The 12981-nt window shown below is 36.2% G+C and overlaps 1 protein-coding gene across 6 annotated transcripts in view; it reads right to left on the bottom strand.

Moving 5' to 3' along the window:
* Nucleotides 1-12981, bottom strand: part of TRIM37 (tripartite motif containing 37) — a 136369-nt gene that overhangs the window by 109886 nt on the left and 13502 nt on the right. For all 6 annotated transcript variants that reach the window (XM_080827180.1, XM_080827179.1, XM_080827181.1 and 3 more), the window contains exons 4-8: nt 10651-10767; nt 6319-6406; nt 4383-4505; nt 2838-2961; nt 1966-2033 (exon numbers count right to left, since the gene is read on the bottom strand). In XM_080827180.1, the coding sequence (XP_080683306.1) occupies nt 1966-2033; nt 2838-2961; nt 4383-4505; nt 6319-6406; nt 10651-10767 (520 nt within the window). The remainder of the gene's footprint in view (nt 1-1965; nt 2034-2837; nt 2962-4382; nt 4506-6318; nt 6407-10650; nt 10768-12981) is intronic.

Raw genomic sequence — 12981 nt, 5'->3', positions numbered from 1 at the left:
TTACATAAATAAATATTAAAAAAAAAAACAAAAGAATACCCATAATTAAAAAGGAAAGAAAAACTAATATATGAACTACAAAATGACTTCGCTGACTGAAAGAAGTGAATTATATGATTATATGATTCCAATTATATACAACTCTAGAAAATGTAAATTAATCTGTGATAGAAAGCAGACAAGGGGGTTGCCTGGGGAAGGAATTGTGGGGAGAAATAGATTTATAAAGAAGCACAAAGAAATTTGGGGGGGATAACAAATATGTTCACTATCTTGACTATGGTGACAGTTTTACAGGTATATACTTTATCAAAATTTAACAAGTTACACACTTTGAATACATGCCAATCACTGTTATTCTTCAATAAAGTTGTTAAAAAAAAAAAAAAGGGCACATAGATCCCCAGATCCCTGCCCCTATTCCACTATAGATGGTTTAAATTTGTTCCAACACTCTAGCAGAAAGGTGCTAGTTTATTCTCTGGAGGGAAAAAAACCATCTCTGGAACAGGGGAGCATGCACAATTAAGAATGAGAATATTAAAAAGAAAAAAAAGAGTCTTTAAATAAAAGTATGTACTGAATTCTATTAAGCTGTCAATCAAGTATAAAGACTGAATGAAAATATTTTTTTCATAAATTTTTTCAGACATGCAGTCTCAAAAAACTTATTCTGAGGGGCACCTGGGTGGCTCCATCAGTGAAGCATCTGACTCTTGATTTCAGCTCAGGTCATGACCTCAGGGTTGTGAAAATGCGCCCTGCGTTAGGCTCTGCCCTGCGTTAGGCTCTGCATTAGGCATGGAGCCTCCATAGGATTCTCTCTCTCCTCCTGCTCCCCCACTCCCACCCCTCACTGTTGCTGTCTCTCTCTCTCAAAACAAAGAAAACTGTGTCCTGATTAACCTCTCAAGAAAACTAAAGGAGGATATGTGATACCAAAACAATTAAGTAAAGCAAAAGAGAGGAAGCCATGGAAATCAGGAAACATGTAATTTGATCCAAGAAATAACTAAAAAAGGGTACCTGGGTGGCTCAGCCAGTTACATATCTGCCTTTGGCTGGGGTCCTGGGATTGGCCTGGCGTCCAGTGGAGATGGGCTCCTTGCTCAGTGGGGAGCCCATCTCCTTCTTCTCCCTGCTTCTCCCTCTCCCTTTGCCCCCCCCCAATTTGTGCGTGCTCTCTCTCTCCCCCAAATAAACAAACAAAATCTTAAAAAAAAAAAAAAAAAAAAAAAAGGAAATGGAAGAAAGTAAATGGAATCCCCAGGATGACAATTAAAAGAATAACCTGAGGAAATAGCTAGGTATCAAAGAGAGAAATTCAAGAATTCCAAAACCAAAAATAAGACAGAATATAGCAAATATTATCTAACACTATACACTTTATTCATTCCCTATGTAATTCATCCCCACCTACCCCATTCCTTTTTTTTTTTAAGATTATATTTATTTGTCAGGGAGAGACAGAGCACAAGCTGGGGGAGCAGCAGGCAAAGGGAGAAGCAGGGTCCCCGCTGAACAGGGAGCCTGACACAGGGCTCAATTCCAGGACCCTGAGATCATGACCTGAGCCGAAGGCAGATGCTTAACCAACTGCAACACCCAGGGATCCCCTCACCTACCCCATTCTATGGGGCAGACATTTTTGCCATTTTGTCTACTGCTACGTTCTGAACACCTAAAAAAATGCCAGCTATATATTTGGTACTTAATAAAAATTTCCTTAACAGAAATGTTAAATAATTGCATTCCTACAAAACAGAATAAATCTTGTTAATTTTATCCTGTTCCCAAAGATGATAGAGAAAACTTGAACAGAATCAGCCAATTCCTATTTCATAAAAATTCCTAACATAGCACATAGATCTCCTAATCTTCTGGTCTTCCATAATCCTGTCCAAAAATGAATTTTTTAAAAACCTGTGGACAGACTTTATTTCATTACATTTATTATTTCATCACCTGGTGCTCTACCTCCTGAAGTAAGGATTCCAAGAGCTCTGTTTCCTGTGTTAGAGATGTCTTCTGACCTATTTTAAAAACAAAACACCAACACTCAGGCTCATTACTGGTTAAGAATGAAATTAACTTTCATTGAATATAGTCATTAATAAGGAATCAATTTCAAGTAAATAAAGCTTCACTACAGCTACCCTAAAAAATTTTCCCAGAGCTTCAGAAGGTTCAATCTAACATTGTAGTAGCTCTTGACAAGGGGATTTCACAATCAATCCTAACTACAATTTTATACAAATTGCAATTCAGGTCTATGAAATTCATCTAGGAATACACAATGACAATATATTCTGTAAGGAAATTAATGTTATTATTTCTTCCAAAGGAATCTAAATATCTAGAAAAGTACATTTTTTACTCAGTCAACTCTACTGAAGTAATTCTTTCCCAGAATTTAATGGCTTAAAAAGAAAAAAAAAAAAATGCCTAGACAGAAATAGTCTCAAGAGGCTGGAAACACACAGGAATAAGGAATTATTATTACAGAATAACTAGAGAAGGAAGAAACCACTTTACATGGTGGGGGGGGGGGAAGATGATGACAAGGCAGGCATGCTTGCCAAATCAGGCCATTTTCTTTGTAAATCACTAGTCTAAAGAGCTAGAAGCATACATAACCATGAGTTTAGTGGAAATTATATCAATTACATGTAATGTTATTTGATACAGAGTAACATTTAATAGGTGGAACTTTTACTTTTGAAAGCAATCTTTTCCTAGCCTATTAACAACTCACCAACCTTTCTTTACTCTTTCAAGAATGAATCTCAAGGATGTTCAAAGCACCACATATTTCAACAATATAGGAACACACTCACCCATTAGTGTTATGAGTTTATTCTTCAGCTGTGTGTCTAACCGTGCAATCATCATTTCCACTGCATTCCTAATTTCCCGAACACGCTCATCTTTTGCATTTCGAACAGCTTCCACATTTCTTTCCTAGAAGATAAATAGGTACAAAAAAAAAAAAAAAACCCACACAAAAAAAACTGAAGAATTTTTAAAACAAAAGCAAACAGGCATTACTGCAATCACTGCAATTATTCTTAAAATCAGTTGATTTCCTCTTAAAAGGTGAAACCCAATAATACTTTTTAATTACTTATGTGTCATAGGAAACTCACTGCTTTAAAAAACTGTGCACTGAAATGAATCAGGAACAAAACTTTTAAATGTAAACAAACATAATAAAGTACATGCTCTTTTAACAGTGAAAGATATTAAAAAATACTGGTTAGATACCATATACAAAACACATACTCAAAGCCCCAATCATATCTCTGATAAAAAAAAAACCATTATTCAAAAGTAGAAGTATATACTGATGCCAGGATCACATCATGCAAAACCCTGAAACAAATGAAAATTTTCAAAAGCCGTATCTACTCTAGTTTACAAAGTTTTAAATTTTTTTCAGAAGACTGCAGTAGTACATTGCAGATTTCATAAAAGCATACCACCAGAAGTAGAAAACAATCTTTCCTATACTCATTGTTATTATAAATACAAACAATGAGAATTTCAATGCTAGAACACCCTCCCTACTGACCAAATTATGTTGCCAAGAGAAAGTAATAGAAAAAAAGGTAGAGAAGTCCGAAGAGAAGCCATTCAACTTGTTTACATTCTAAAATTACTTTGTAGGTAGCATATATGCAACTCATATATTACTTTTTATATAAGAAAGGTTATAGAACAGTGGTTTGAATCTTGATTCCTGAAAGGGTAAAATGAAGACATCTTAAGTTAGGGATGGTCCTCAAACCTCATTAGTTATGACTACCATTCTGGCAACTTTAAACGAAATAAATTCCAAAAGTATATTCAGTACTTAAATGTTTAAAACTTATTACATTACATTTCCCCATATAAATAATATTACAAATGGTAAATACCTCACCAAAGCTATTTGACCCATAAAGTATCTGAAGAGTAGGGTTAAATATTACTCTTTCAATTCCAATGAGTTCTAATTCAAAACATCAGAAATAGCTCATTCACTGGTAGCAAAAACACCCCCAAAAGCTGAGGGTCCAAAGAATGAATGACATAATGACTTTGCAAAAGTCAATGCTGACTGTTTAGGAGTCAATTACTGACTCTGTATCAAACAAACTTATTTAACACATTCATTTTCTATTTCTGCCTAAGAAAAGGCAATTCTCTGGCTCCAAATGTGGAACAGGCCAGGAGTTTGGATACATATTCCTCAGCTAGTTTGAAGTTGGTGCAAAGGACTATAAATGAATCTTACAGATTTTCAAATCTTGATTTCAACATAATTGATTCATATCATAAAAAATATATATTACATAGGCTAGACTATAAAATGGAAAATGATCTTTCAGAAGCAGTCTTACCACTTCTTGAACTAGGCTGATCAGTTCCATGAGACGCCGACGAAGTTTAGCTACCTCTTCATTCACTTTAGTAACATGCTGCTCATAAATTTCTGCCAAAGGTTTAAAGGTATGTCCACCATGCTATTTAAATTAATAAAAATAGTTTTAGAACATTTTCTTTTACTTCAACCAATTATACTTCTTTATCAACACTCCATGGGTATTAATAAAGTGGTAAGTATTTTCAAAAGAAATTTTTTTGGCTGTCTTTACTGTTAAAATCAAGGAGAACTTACTTAAAATCACTTGGCCTATGTAGGAAATCCTTAAAGATTGCAGATGAAAAACTTTAGCAATAAACATTTACACTTAATCTAGAAATCTATACTCATCAGAAAGAACCAAAATCTTTAACCATGGCTCAAACCATCTGACACAACTTTATTTGCCACTCTCTTCTTGGTCAGCACTAGCCTTTTTCATGTTCTTATAGTTCTTTTCACTAGGCCTTTGCAAAATTAACTCCTTCCTGGATGACTGGGTGGCTCAGTCAGTTGAGCATCCCACTCTTGATTGCAGCTCAAGTCATGATCTTGAGGTCATGAAATCAAACCCCGCATAGGGCTCTGTGCTCAGCATGGAGTCTGCTTGGGATTCTCTCTCCCTCTCCCACTTATGCTATTTCTCTCTCTCTAAAATGAACAAATAAATCTGAAGGAAGGAAGGGAGGGAGGGAGAAAGGGAGGGGAAAATGGGAGAAAGAGAGAAAGGGAGGGAGGGAGGGAGGAAGGAAGAAACAAACTGCCTATTAACAGTTAAGTTCTTACCAGAACTGTCTTGTCCAACCAAAGCACCCAACCATGGTCTTGAAGATAAAAAAGATGTAGATTTTTGCCTGTCCACTTAAATATGAAAAAGAATATTTCCATTGCTTCTTACTAAATATTTATGTTAATATTAATATTAACATATTATATATAATATATATGCATTAATTATATTAATAAATATTAACATAATTAAATATGTTAATATTTAAGTACTAAATTGTAAGAATTCAATTTTTTTCTACTTATCACATTAGTTTTCAAATCTTAACAGAACACTCTCTGAATTGAACTCTACTCAACCAAGATGCCTGTCATTCTCTTCCTAAAATATGCTAAAGCCCAAAGAATGATTTTTTTTTTTTTAAAGGTTGGCTCCATACCCAGCATGGAACCCAACCCAGGGCCTGAGCTGAGATGGATGCTTAACCGACTGAGCTACCCAGGGAGGCACCCCAAGAATGATCAATTCTTATTGCTAACAGATATGTCTAGTTGTCTAGCAACTTCTGCTCCCACTATAACTAACTCTCCCCACCAAGAACTTACTATGTTTATTTTCAAGCCTATTTACATTAATTGTACCTATTACATAAGTATACAGTTTAATTAAGTATTAGTTAAACAAAAGATAGAGCTGTGAAATAAAAAGCTGTTTGCAGGAAAACTAACTTGAATGTTTTAGACCTGATAAAAGGTATAATGCCTTAAAAAACTACTTTCGAATTAGAATGGACAGAGGAAAAAAAACCCCATAAGGATCCAAATGTTCGCATTCGTATTATTTCACAATATTGAAAGTTGTTGTTCCATTTTAAAGAAAACCAAAACTGGAAATTGTGGCCAGGACATACCAACTGGCCTTTGATCAAAGATAAGACTTTGATCCTACAACAAAAGATTTGCAAATGAATACACATTTTATATGTTTTCAATTAAAATATTTATGTAAGTGGTTACACATTCCACATCAACATCTCCTACAAAGGAAGGCTGTGGTATGATACCTCTGCTATAAATCAGATGCATTTAAATTTCATTCTATAAGCACAGTAAAATATTACTTTCTGTCTAAATCAAACAAGTATTTCTAGCTAAAAGTAATATGCTAAATTTTTTCTGCTCACCATTCCTCCCCAAAGTGCACACTGATGGCAGATACACTTCTTACAAGTCCAGCAAAATACACTAAGTTTTTCATGGTGATTTTCACATCTATATATTATGAAAAGAAAATATAGTTTAAATAAATTAAATTATAACATAATTACTTCAACAAATTCCAAAGATTGGGAAACAGGTCAATTTTTTTTTAAATTAACAAATAATGTGTTATTTGCCCCAGAGGTACAGGTCTGTGAAACATCAGGGTTAAACATTTCACAGCACTCACCATAGCACATACCCTCCTCAATGTCCGTAAACCAGCCACCCTATCCCTACCCATCCACACCCCCCAGTAATCCTCAGTTTGTTTTGTGAGATTAAGAGTCTCTTATGGTTTGTCTTCCTCCTGACCCCATCTTGTTTCATTTTTTCCTTCCCTACCCCCAACAACCCCCTGCCCTGCCTCTCAAATTACTCGTATCAGAGAGATCATATAATTGTTTTTCTGATTGAGGTCAATTTTTTTTTTTTTAAGATTTTATTTATTTGACAGACAGAGATCACAAGTAGGCAGAGAGGAAGGCAGAAAGAGAAGCAGGCTCCCCACTGAGCAGAGAGCCCGACGCAGGGCTCGATCCCAGGCACCCCAGGACCATGACCCGAGCCGAAAGCAGAGGCCCCAACCCACTAACCCACCCAGGCGCCCCAAGGTCAGTCAATTTTAAATGATTATATCTCGGGAAACAATATAAAATGCATTCCATTCTTCTAGAAATTAAGCTAAAAAAATCACATGTACATACAAAAATTTTAGTATTGTTTCATTAATTTATAAAGACTTGACAATTGTGAAAAATGCAGATTAATTAAATAATGCATAAATAGATCATTTTCTTACATCACGATAGATAAGTTCTATCATAGTACATTTTGAGCAAATCACATTAGGCTATACCTACACGAACATGTATACATATACAAAATTTGCCCCACATACGGCCAATGCTAACAATAATCAAGACACATGGAATTGTATAATATGATACCGTATCCTCATAAAAAATGAACAACTCAATTTTAAATGAGTTTCCCCTTAAAATGGATATCCACAAGTAAAACATGAATTTGCATCTGGTTATGAAACTAATTGTATCCTCCCCAAATTCCTATATTAAAGCCCTAATATAAATTTATTTAGAGAGCGGGCCTTTAAGATAAAGAGGGTTAAACAAGGTCATAAGGGTGGTATCCTAGCCCAACAAAACTGGTCTGTCCAAGAAGAGAAAGGTAACAGAAGTGTGCACAAACAGAGAAAAGGCCCTGTGAGGACACAGTGAGGAAGAGCCTTAATCCAAGTCAAAGAGAAAGGCCTCACCAGAAACCAAACTTCCAGCCCCAAAACCATGAGAAAATAAATTTGTTATTAAGCCACCCAGCCTGTGGTATTGTTATGGCAGCCCTAGCAGACAGAACCCTTTAGCTTTTATCATATGCAAAATTTAACTCAAAACAGGTCATAAGACCTAATCAAAGATAAGACTTTGATCCTACAACAAAAGATTTGCAAATGAATATACATTTTATATGTTTTCATATAATGTAATTCTTAGAAGAAAACACAGGAGAAAAGCTTTATGATACTAGATTTCAAAATTATTTCTTAAACGTGACACCAAAAGCACAAGCAACAGAGCCAAAAATAAATTGAACTATATCAAAATTTAAAACTTCTGGGGTGCCTGGATGGTGCACTCAGTTAAGCATCCAACTCTTGGTTTCAGCCCAGGTTGTGATCTCATGGTGGTGAGATTGAGCATTGTGCTGGGCTCCGAGCTCAGTGAGTCTGCATGAAAGTCTCTGCATGAGAATTCTCTCTCCCTCTCCCCCTCTCACTTGTGCACACCCTCTAAAATACATAAATAAATCTTTAAAAAATTAGAACTTCTATACATCAAAGGACACAATAAACAAAGTGAAAGGGCAATCAATGGAGGAAGAGACCATATTTGCAAATCACATATCTGATAAGGAGTTAATATCCAAAATATATAAAGAACTCCTACAACTCAACAACAGAAAAACAACAACAACAACAAAAAACCCAAAAGCACAATTAAAATATGGGCAAAGGACTTAACAGACCTACTTCTCCAAAAATGTACAAATAACCAATAAACATTATGAAAAATGTTCAACATTCAAATCATCAGATGAATGCAAATCAAAACCACAAGGTATTTCCTCATACCCATTAGGATGGCTACCATGAAAAAAATAAACAAGTGTTGGCAAGAAGGTGGAGAAACTGGAATCCTATACACCGTTGGTGGGAATGTAACATGGTGCAGCGGCCATAGAAAACAGTATGGAAATTCTTCAAAATATTTAAAACAGAATTCTATATAATCTAGCATTATCACTGCTGGGTATATATCCAAAAAAGGGGTGTGTGGCTGGCTCAACCAGTAGGGTGTGCAACTCCTGATCTTGAGCTCCATATTGTGGTGTAAAGATTACTTATAAATCTTAAAAAAAAAAAAAAAGGAAAGGAAAGGAAAGAAAAGACAAGCAAGACAAAGAAAAAATTGAAGGCAAGGTCTAGAAAAGATGAACACCCATGATCGTAGCAGCACGGTTCACAATAGCCCAAAACTGGAAGCAATCCAAATGTCCATCAACAGATGGATAAAACAAAATGTGATAAATATACATGATGGATTATTAATCGGCCTTAGAAAGGAATGAAATTCTGATACAAACTACATTATGTAAAGTCAAGGAAGACAGTAGCAAAAACACAAAACTCTATGATTTTACTTACATGAGTAATCTAGAATAGTCAAACTCACAGAAACAGAAGGTGAAATGGTGGCTGCCACCATTGGGTTGGTAGAAGGAGAAATGGGGAATTATTGTTTAATGGGTAGAGAGTTTCAGGCTTGCAAGACGAGTAAGTTCTGGGGACTAGTACACAATGTGAATATGTTTAACACCTACTGAACTATAAACTTAAAAATGGTTAAGTAAATCTTATACAACGTGTATTTTAATACACTTAAAAAAAACCTGGGGCTCCTAGGTAGCTCAGCTGGTTAAGCATATGCCTTCAACTCAGGTCACAATCCTAGGATCCTGGAATCAAGCCCCATATCGGAATCCTTGCTCAGTAGGGGGCCTGCTTCTCCCTTTCCCTCTGCCTGCTGATCCCCCTACTTGTGCTCTCTGTCAAATAAATAAACTCTGTTGCCTATAAAAGACACACACTGGGGCACCTGGATGGTTCAGTTAGTTAAGCGTCTGCCTTTGGCTCAGGTCATGATTTCAGGGTCCTGGGACTCAGCCCAACATTGGGCTCCCTGCACAGTGGGGAGTCTGCTTCTCTCTCTCACTCTCCCTCTGTGCTCTCTCTCTCTCAAATAAATAAATAAAACCTTAAAAAAAAAAAAAAGGAAGCTACACTGTTGCATTTCTGAAAAAGCTTCTCACTATGGGTGCCTAGGTGGCTCAGTAGGTTGAACGTACAAATCTTGATTTCAGCTCAGGTCATGATCTCAGGGTTGTGAGACTGAGCAATGTGTCAGGCTCCATGCTCAGTGTGGAATCTGCTTCTCTCCTTCTCCCGTTCCCTCTGCCCCTCCCCCTGTATGTTCTAATAGAATAAATAAATTTTTAAAAAAGAAAAAAAAAGCTTCACTAATGAATTACACAGAGCTCAAATACCTTAACAGGTCTACATTTTATATTTCTCATTTGTAAGTAATCTGAATACCAAAAGAAAATAAAAGTATAAAAAACCCACATATTAGATACTATCTGGAAGCTCATTTAGCCTGATTTCTATACTACCAAATTTAGAACACAGCTTTTACAATATAGGAAATTTATCAGAACAATTCTTTATCGGTGGCCCATATACACCTACAGCAAACCAAGAGAAGAGGGGCCAGCAGGCCTCTAGAAGTTGCACTGCCCTTATGAGAGGCTCTCATAAAAGAAGCCAATCAAGAGTTAGAAGGGTCTTTCAAAACAGTGATACCCACACCATGCCAGAAGAAAAATACTTAAGTGTTCACCTATAAAACAAAAGAGAAACTGTCAATAGTGTCATTAAGATAACATATGGTAGGGGTGCCTGGATGGCTCAGTGTTGAGTGTCTGCCTTTGGCTCAGATCATGATCCCACGGTCTTGGGATGGAGCCTAGAGTCTGGATCCCTGCTCAGCAAGGAGCCTGCTTCTCCCTCTCCCACTCCTCCTGCTTGCGTTCTATCAAATAAATAAATAAAATCTTAAAAAACAAAACAACATATGGCAACATCTATGAAATACTTGAACAAAGAAATTGAGGCATACTTGTCCTTTTCATTTTCTTCATGTTTGGTAAGACTGCAGAGTTGAAGAGTATCAAGCTGCTGTGTTACTTCTTCTGCCCAACGACAGTTTACTAGTTCTCGCAGCTGGAGTGGAGCACTGGAAAAAAAAATATGTACATATACTCTGATTCAAGACTTTGAAACTGTTTTTTAATATAAACACATTCCACAGGTAATAATGTGAGATGATGAGTGTTAATTAAATCAACAGAGGGAAACTTTTCACAATGTATACATAATATCAAATCATCATGTGGTACACTTTAAGTATCTTAACAATTTTATTTGCCAACTACACCTCAAAATATTAAAAACACAATTACCACAGAATCCAGCAATACCATTTCTGGGTATATATACAAAAAAATTGAAGGCAGTTCTAGAAAAGATGAACACCCATGATCACAGCAGCATGATTCACAGTAACACCCAAAGTGGAAACAATCCAAATGTCCATCAACAGATGAATGGATAAATGAAATGTGATACTGGGGCACCTGGGTGGCTCAGTGAGTTAAAGCCTCTGCTTTCGGCTCAGCTCATGGTCTCAGGGTCCTGGGATAGAGCCCTGCATTGGGCTGTCTACTCAGCAGGGAGCCGGCTTCCTCCCTTTCTCTCTGCCTGCCTCTCTGCCTAATTGTGATCTCTGTCTGCCAAATAAATAAATAGATAAAATCTTTAATAAATAAATAAATAAATCATTCTTTAAAAAAAAAATGTGATACATGTACATGATGGAATATTCATCAGCCTTAAGAAGGAATGAAACTCTGACCTATGCTATAGCATGCATAAACCTTGAGGACGTCATACAGAGTGATGGAAGATAGTCATAAAAAAAGAAATTATCAAACAAACACATTCCTCAAAACAGAGCTAACAATCATTCATACCATATTACTACTAAAATAACAACAGACTCAATGAAAAGTATGGTTTGCAACTTATTTTTACCTTAATATGTCATTTACAAAAGAGATTCAGAGTACAGACTGAATTCTCAATTCCTCAGTCTAAAATTATACTGTCCAAAATGACAGCCACAAGTCACACGAGACTATTCAAAATTCAGATTAAGGGTGCCTGAGTGGCTCAGTTGTTTAGCATCTGCCTGCGTCCTGGGATCAAGCCCCATATCAGGCTCCCTGCTCAGCGGGGAGCCTGCTTCTCCCTCTCCAGCTACTCTGTGCTTGTGTTCCCTCTCTTGCTATCTCTGTCATAAATAAATTTTTTAAAAATCTTTTTTTTTTAAAGATTTTATTTATTTATTTATTTGTCAGAAAGAGAGAGAGAGCACACAAGTAGTCAGAGAGGCAGGCAGAGGTGGAGAGAGACGCAGGCTCTTTGCCGAGCAAGGAGCCCGATGTGGGACTCGATCCCAGGACTCTGGGATCATGACCTGAGCCAAAGGCAGCGGCCTAACCCACTGAGCCACCCAGGCGTCCCTAAAAAAATCTTTATAAAAAATTAAAAAATTAAAATTAATTAAAATTAAATAAAAATAAAATTTCATTGCAGTCACACTAGACAACTTTCAAGTCTCAACTGCCAGTGTTTCTAGTGGAATTGGACAGCAATGCTATAGAACATTTCCATCATTACAGAAAGTTCTATTTGATAGTGCTGGTTTTCTTAAGAGTTAATATGAAGGAGTGCTTGGGTGGCTCAGTAGGTTAAAGCCTCTGCCTTCAGCTCAGGTCATGATCCCAGGGTCCTGGGATCGAGCCCCGCATCGGGCTCTCTGCTCAGCAGGGAGCCTACTTCCCCCTCTCTCTGCCGGCCTCTCTGCCTACTTGTGATCTCTGTCAAATAAATAAATAAAATCTTTAAAAAAATAAAAAAATTTCAGAAAGAGTTAATATGAAAAAAGTAAACAATAAATGAAAATGTGCAATCAAATGAGGTGAAGAGGTAGTGTAAACACAAAAGAAATATAAGTAGCTAAATGTTTTGAAAAATGCTCAGTTTCAATAATTTAAAAAGGGTATTAAAAACGAGATCCCTTTTTTCATTTAATGGAATGACCAAAAAGAGACTGATAATCAGTATTGGCAAGAATGTGAGAAAAAGGCAATTTTGTATCTATTATTAGGAAGGAAAAAATGGTAAAAACCTTTCTTTCAATGTAATCTGGCATCATTATATGAAAAAACCAAAAATGGAAACCACCTAAATGTCTCTGAATATAAGCATAAGAAAATCAACATATAGTCATAGAGTGATTACTCATACTTCTTTAAAAATGATACATATATATTTATCGTCAAGAAAGTCCCACCATACTTCATATGAAAAAAAAAATCAGAATAGT

This window comes from Martes martes, assembly GCF_963455335.1.
Source record: "Martes martes genome assembly, chromosome: 16".
NCBI lineage: Eukaryota > Metazoa > Chordata > Mammalia > Carnivora > Mustelidae > Martes > Martes martes.
This window is presented reverse-complemented; position numbering and strand designations above follow the sequence as displayed.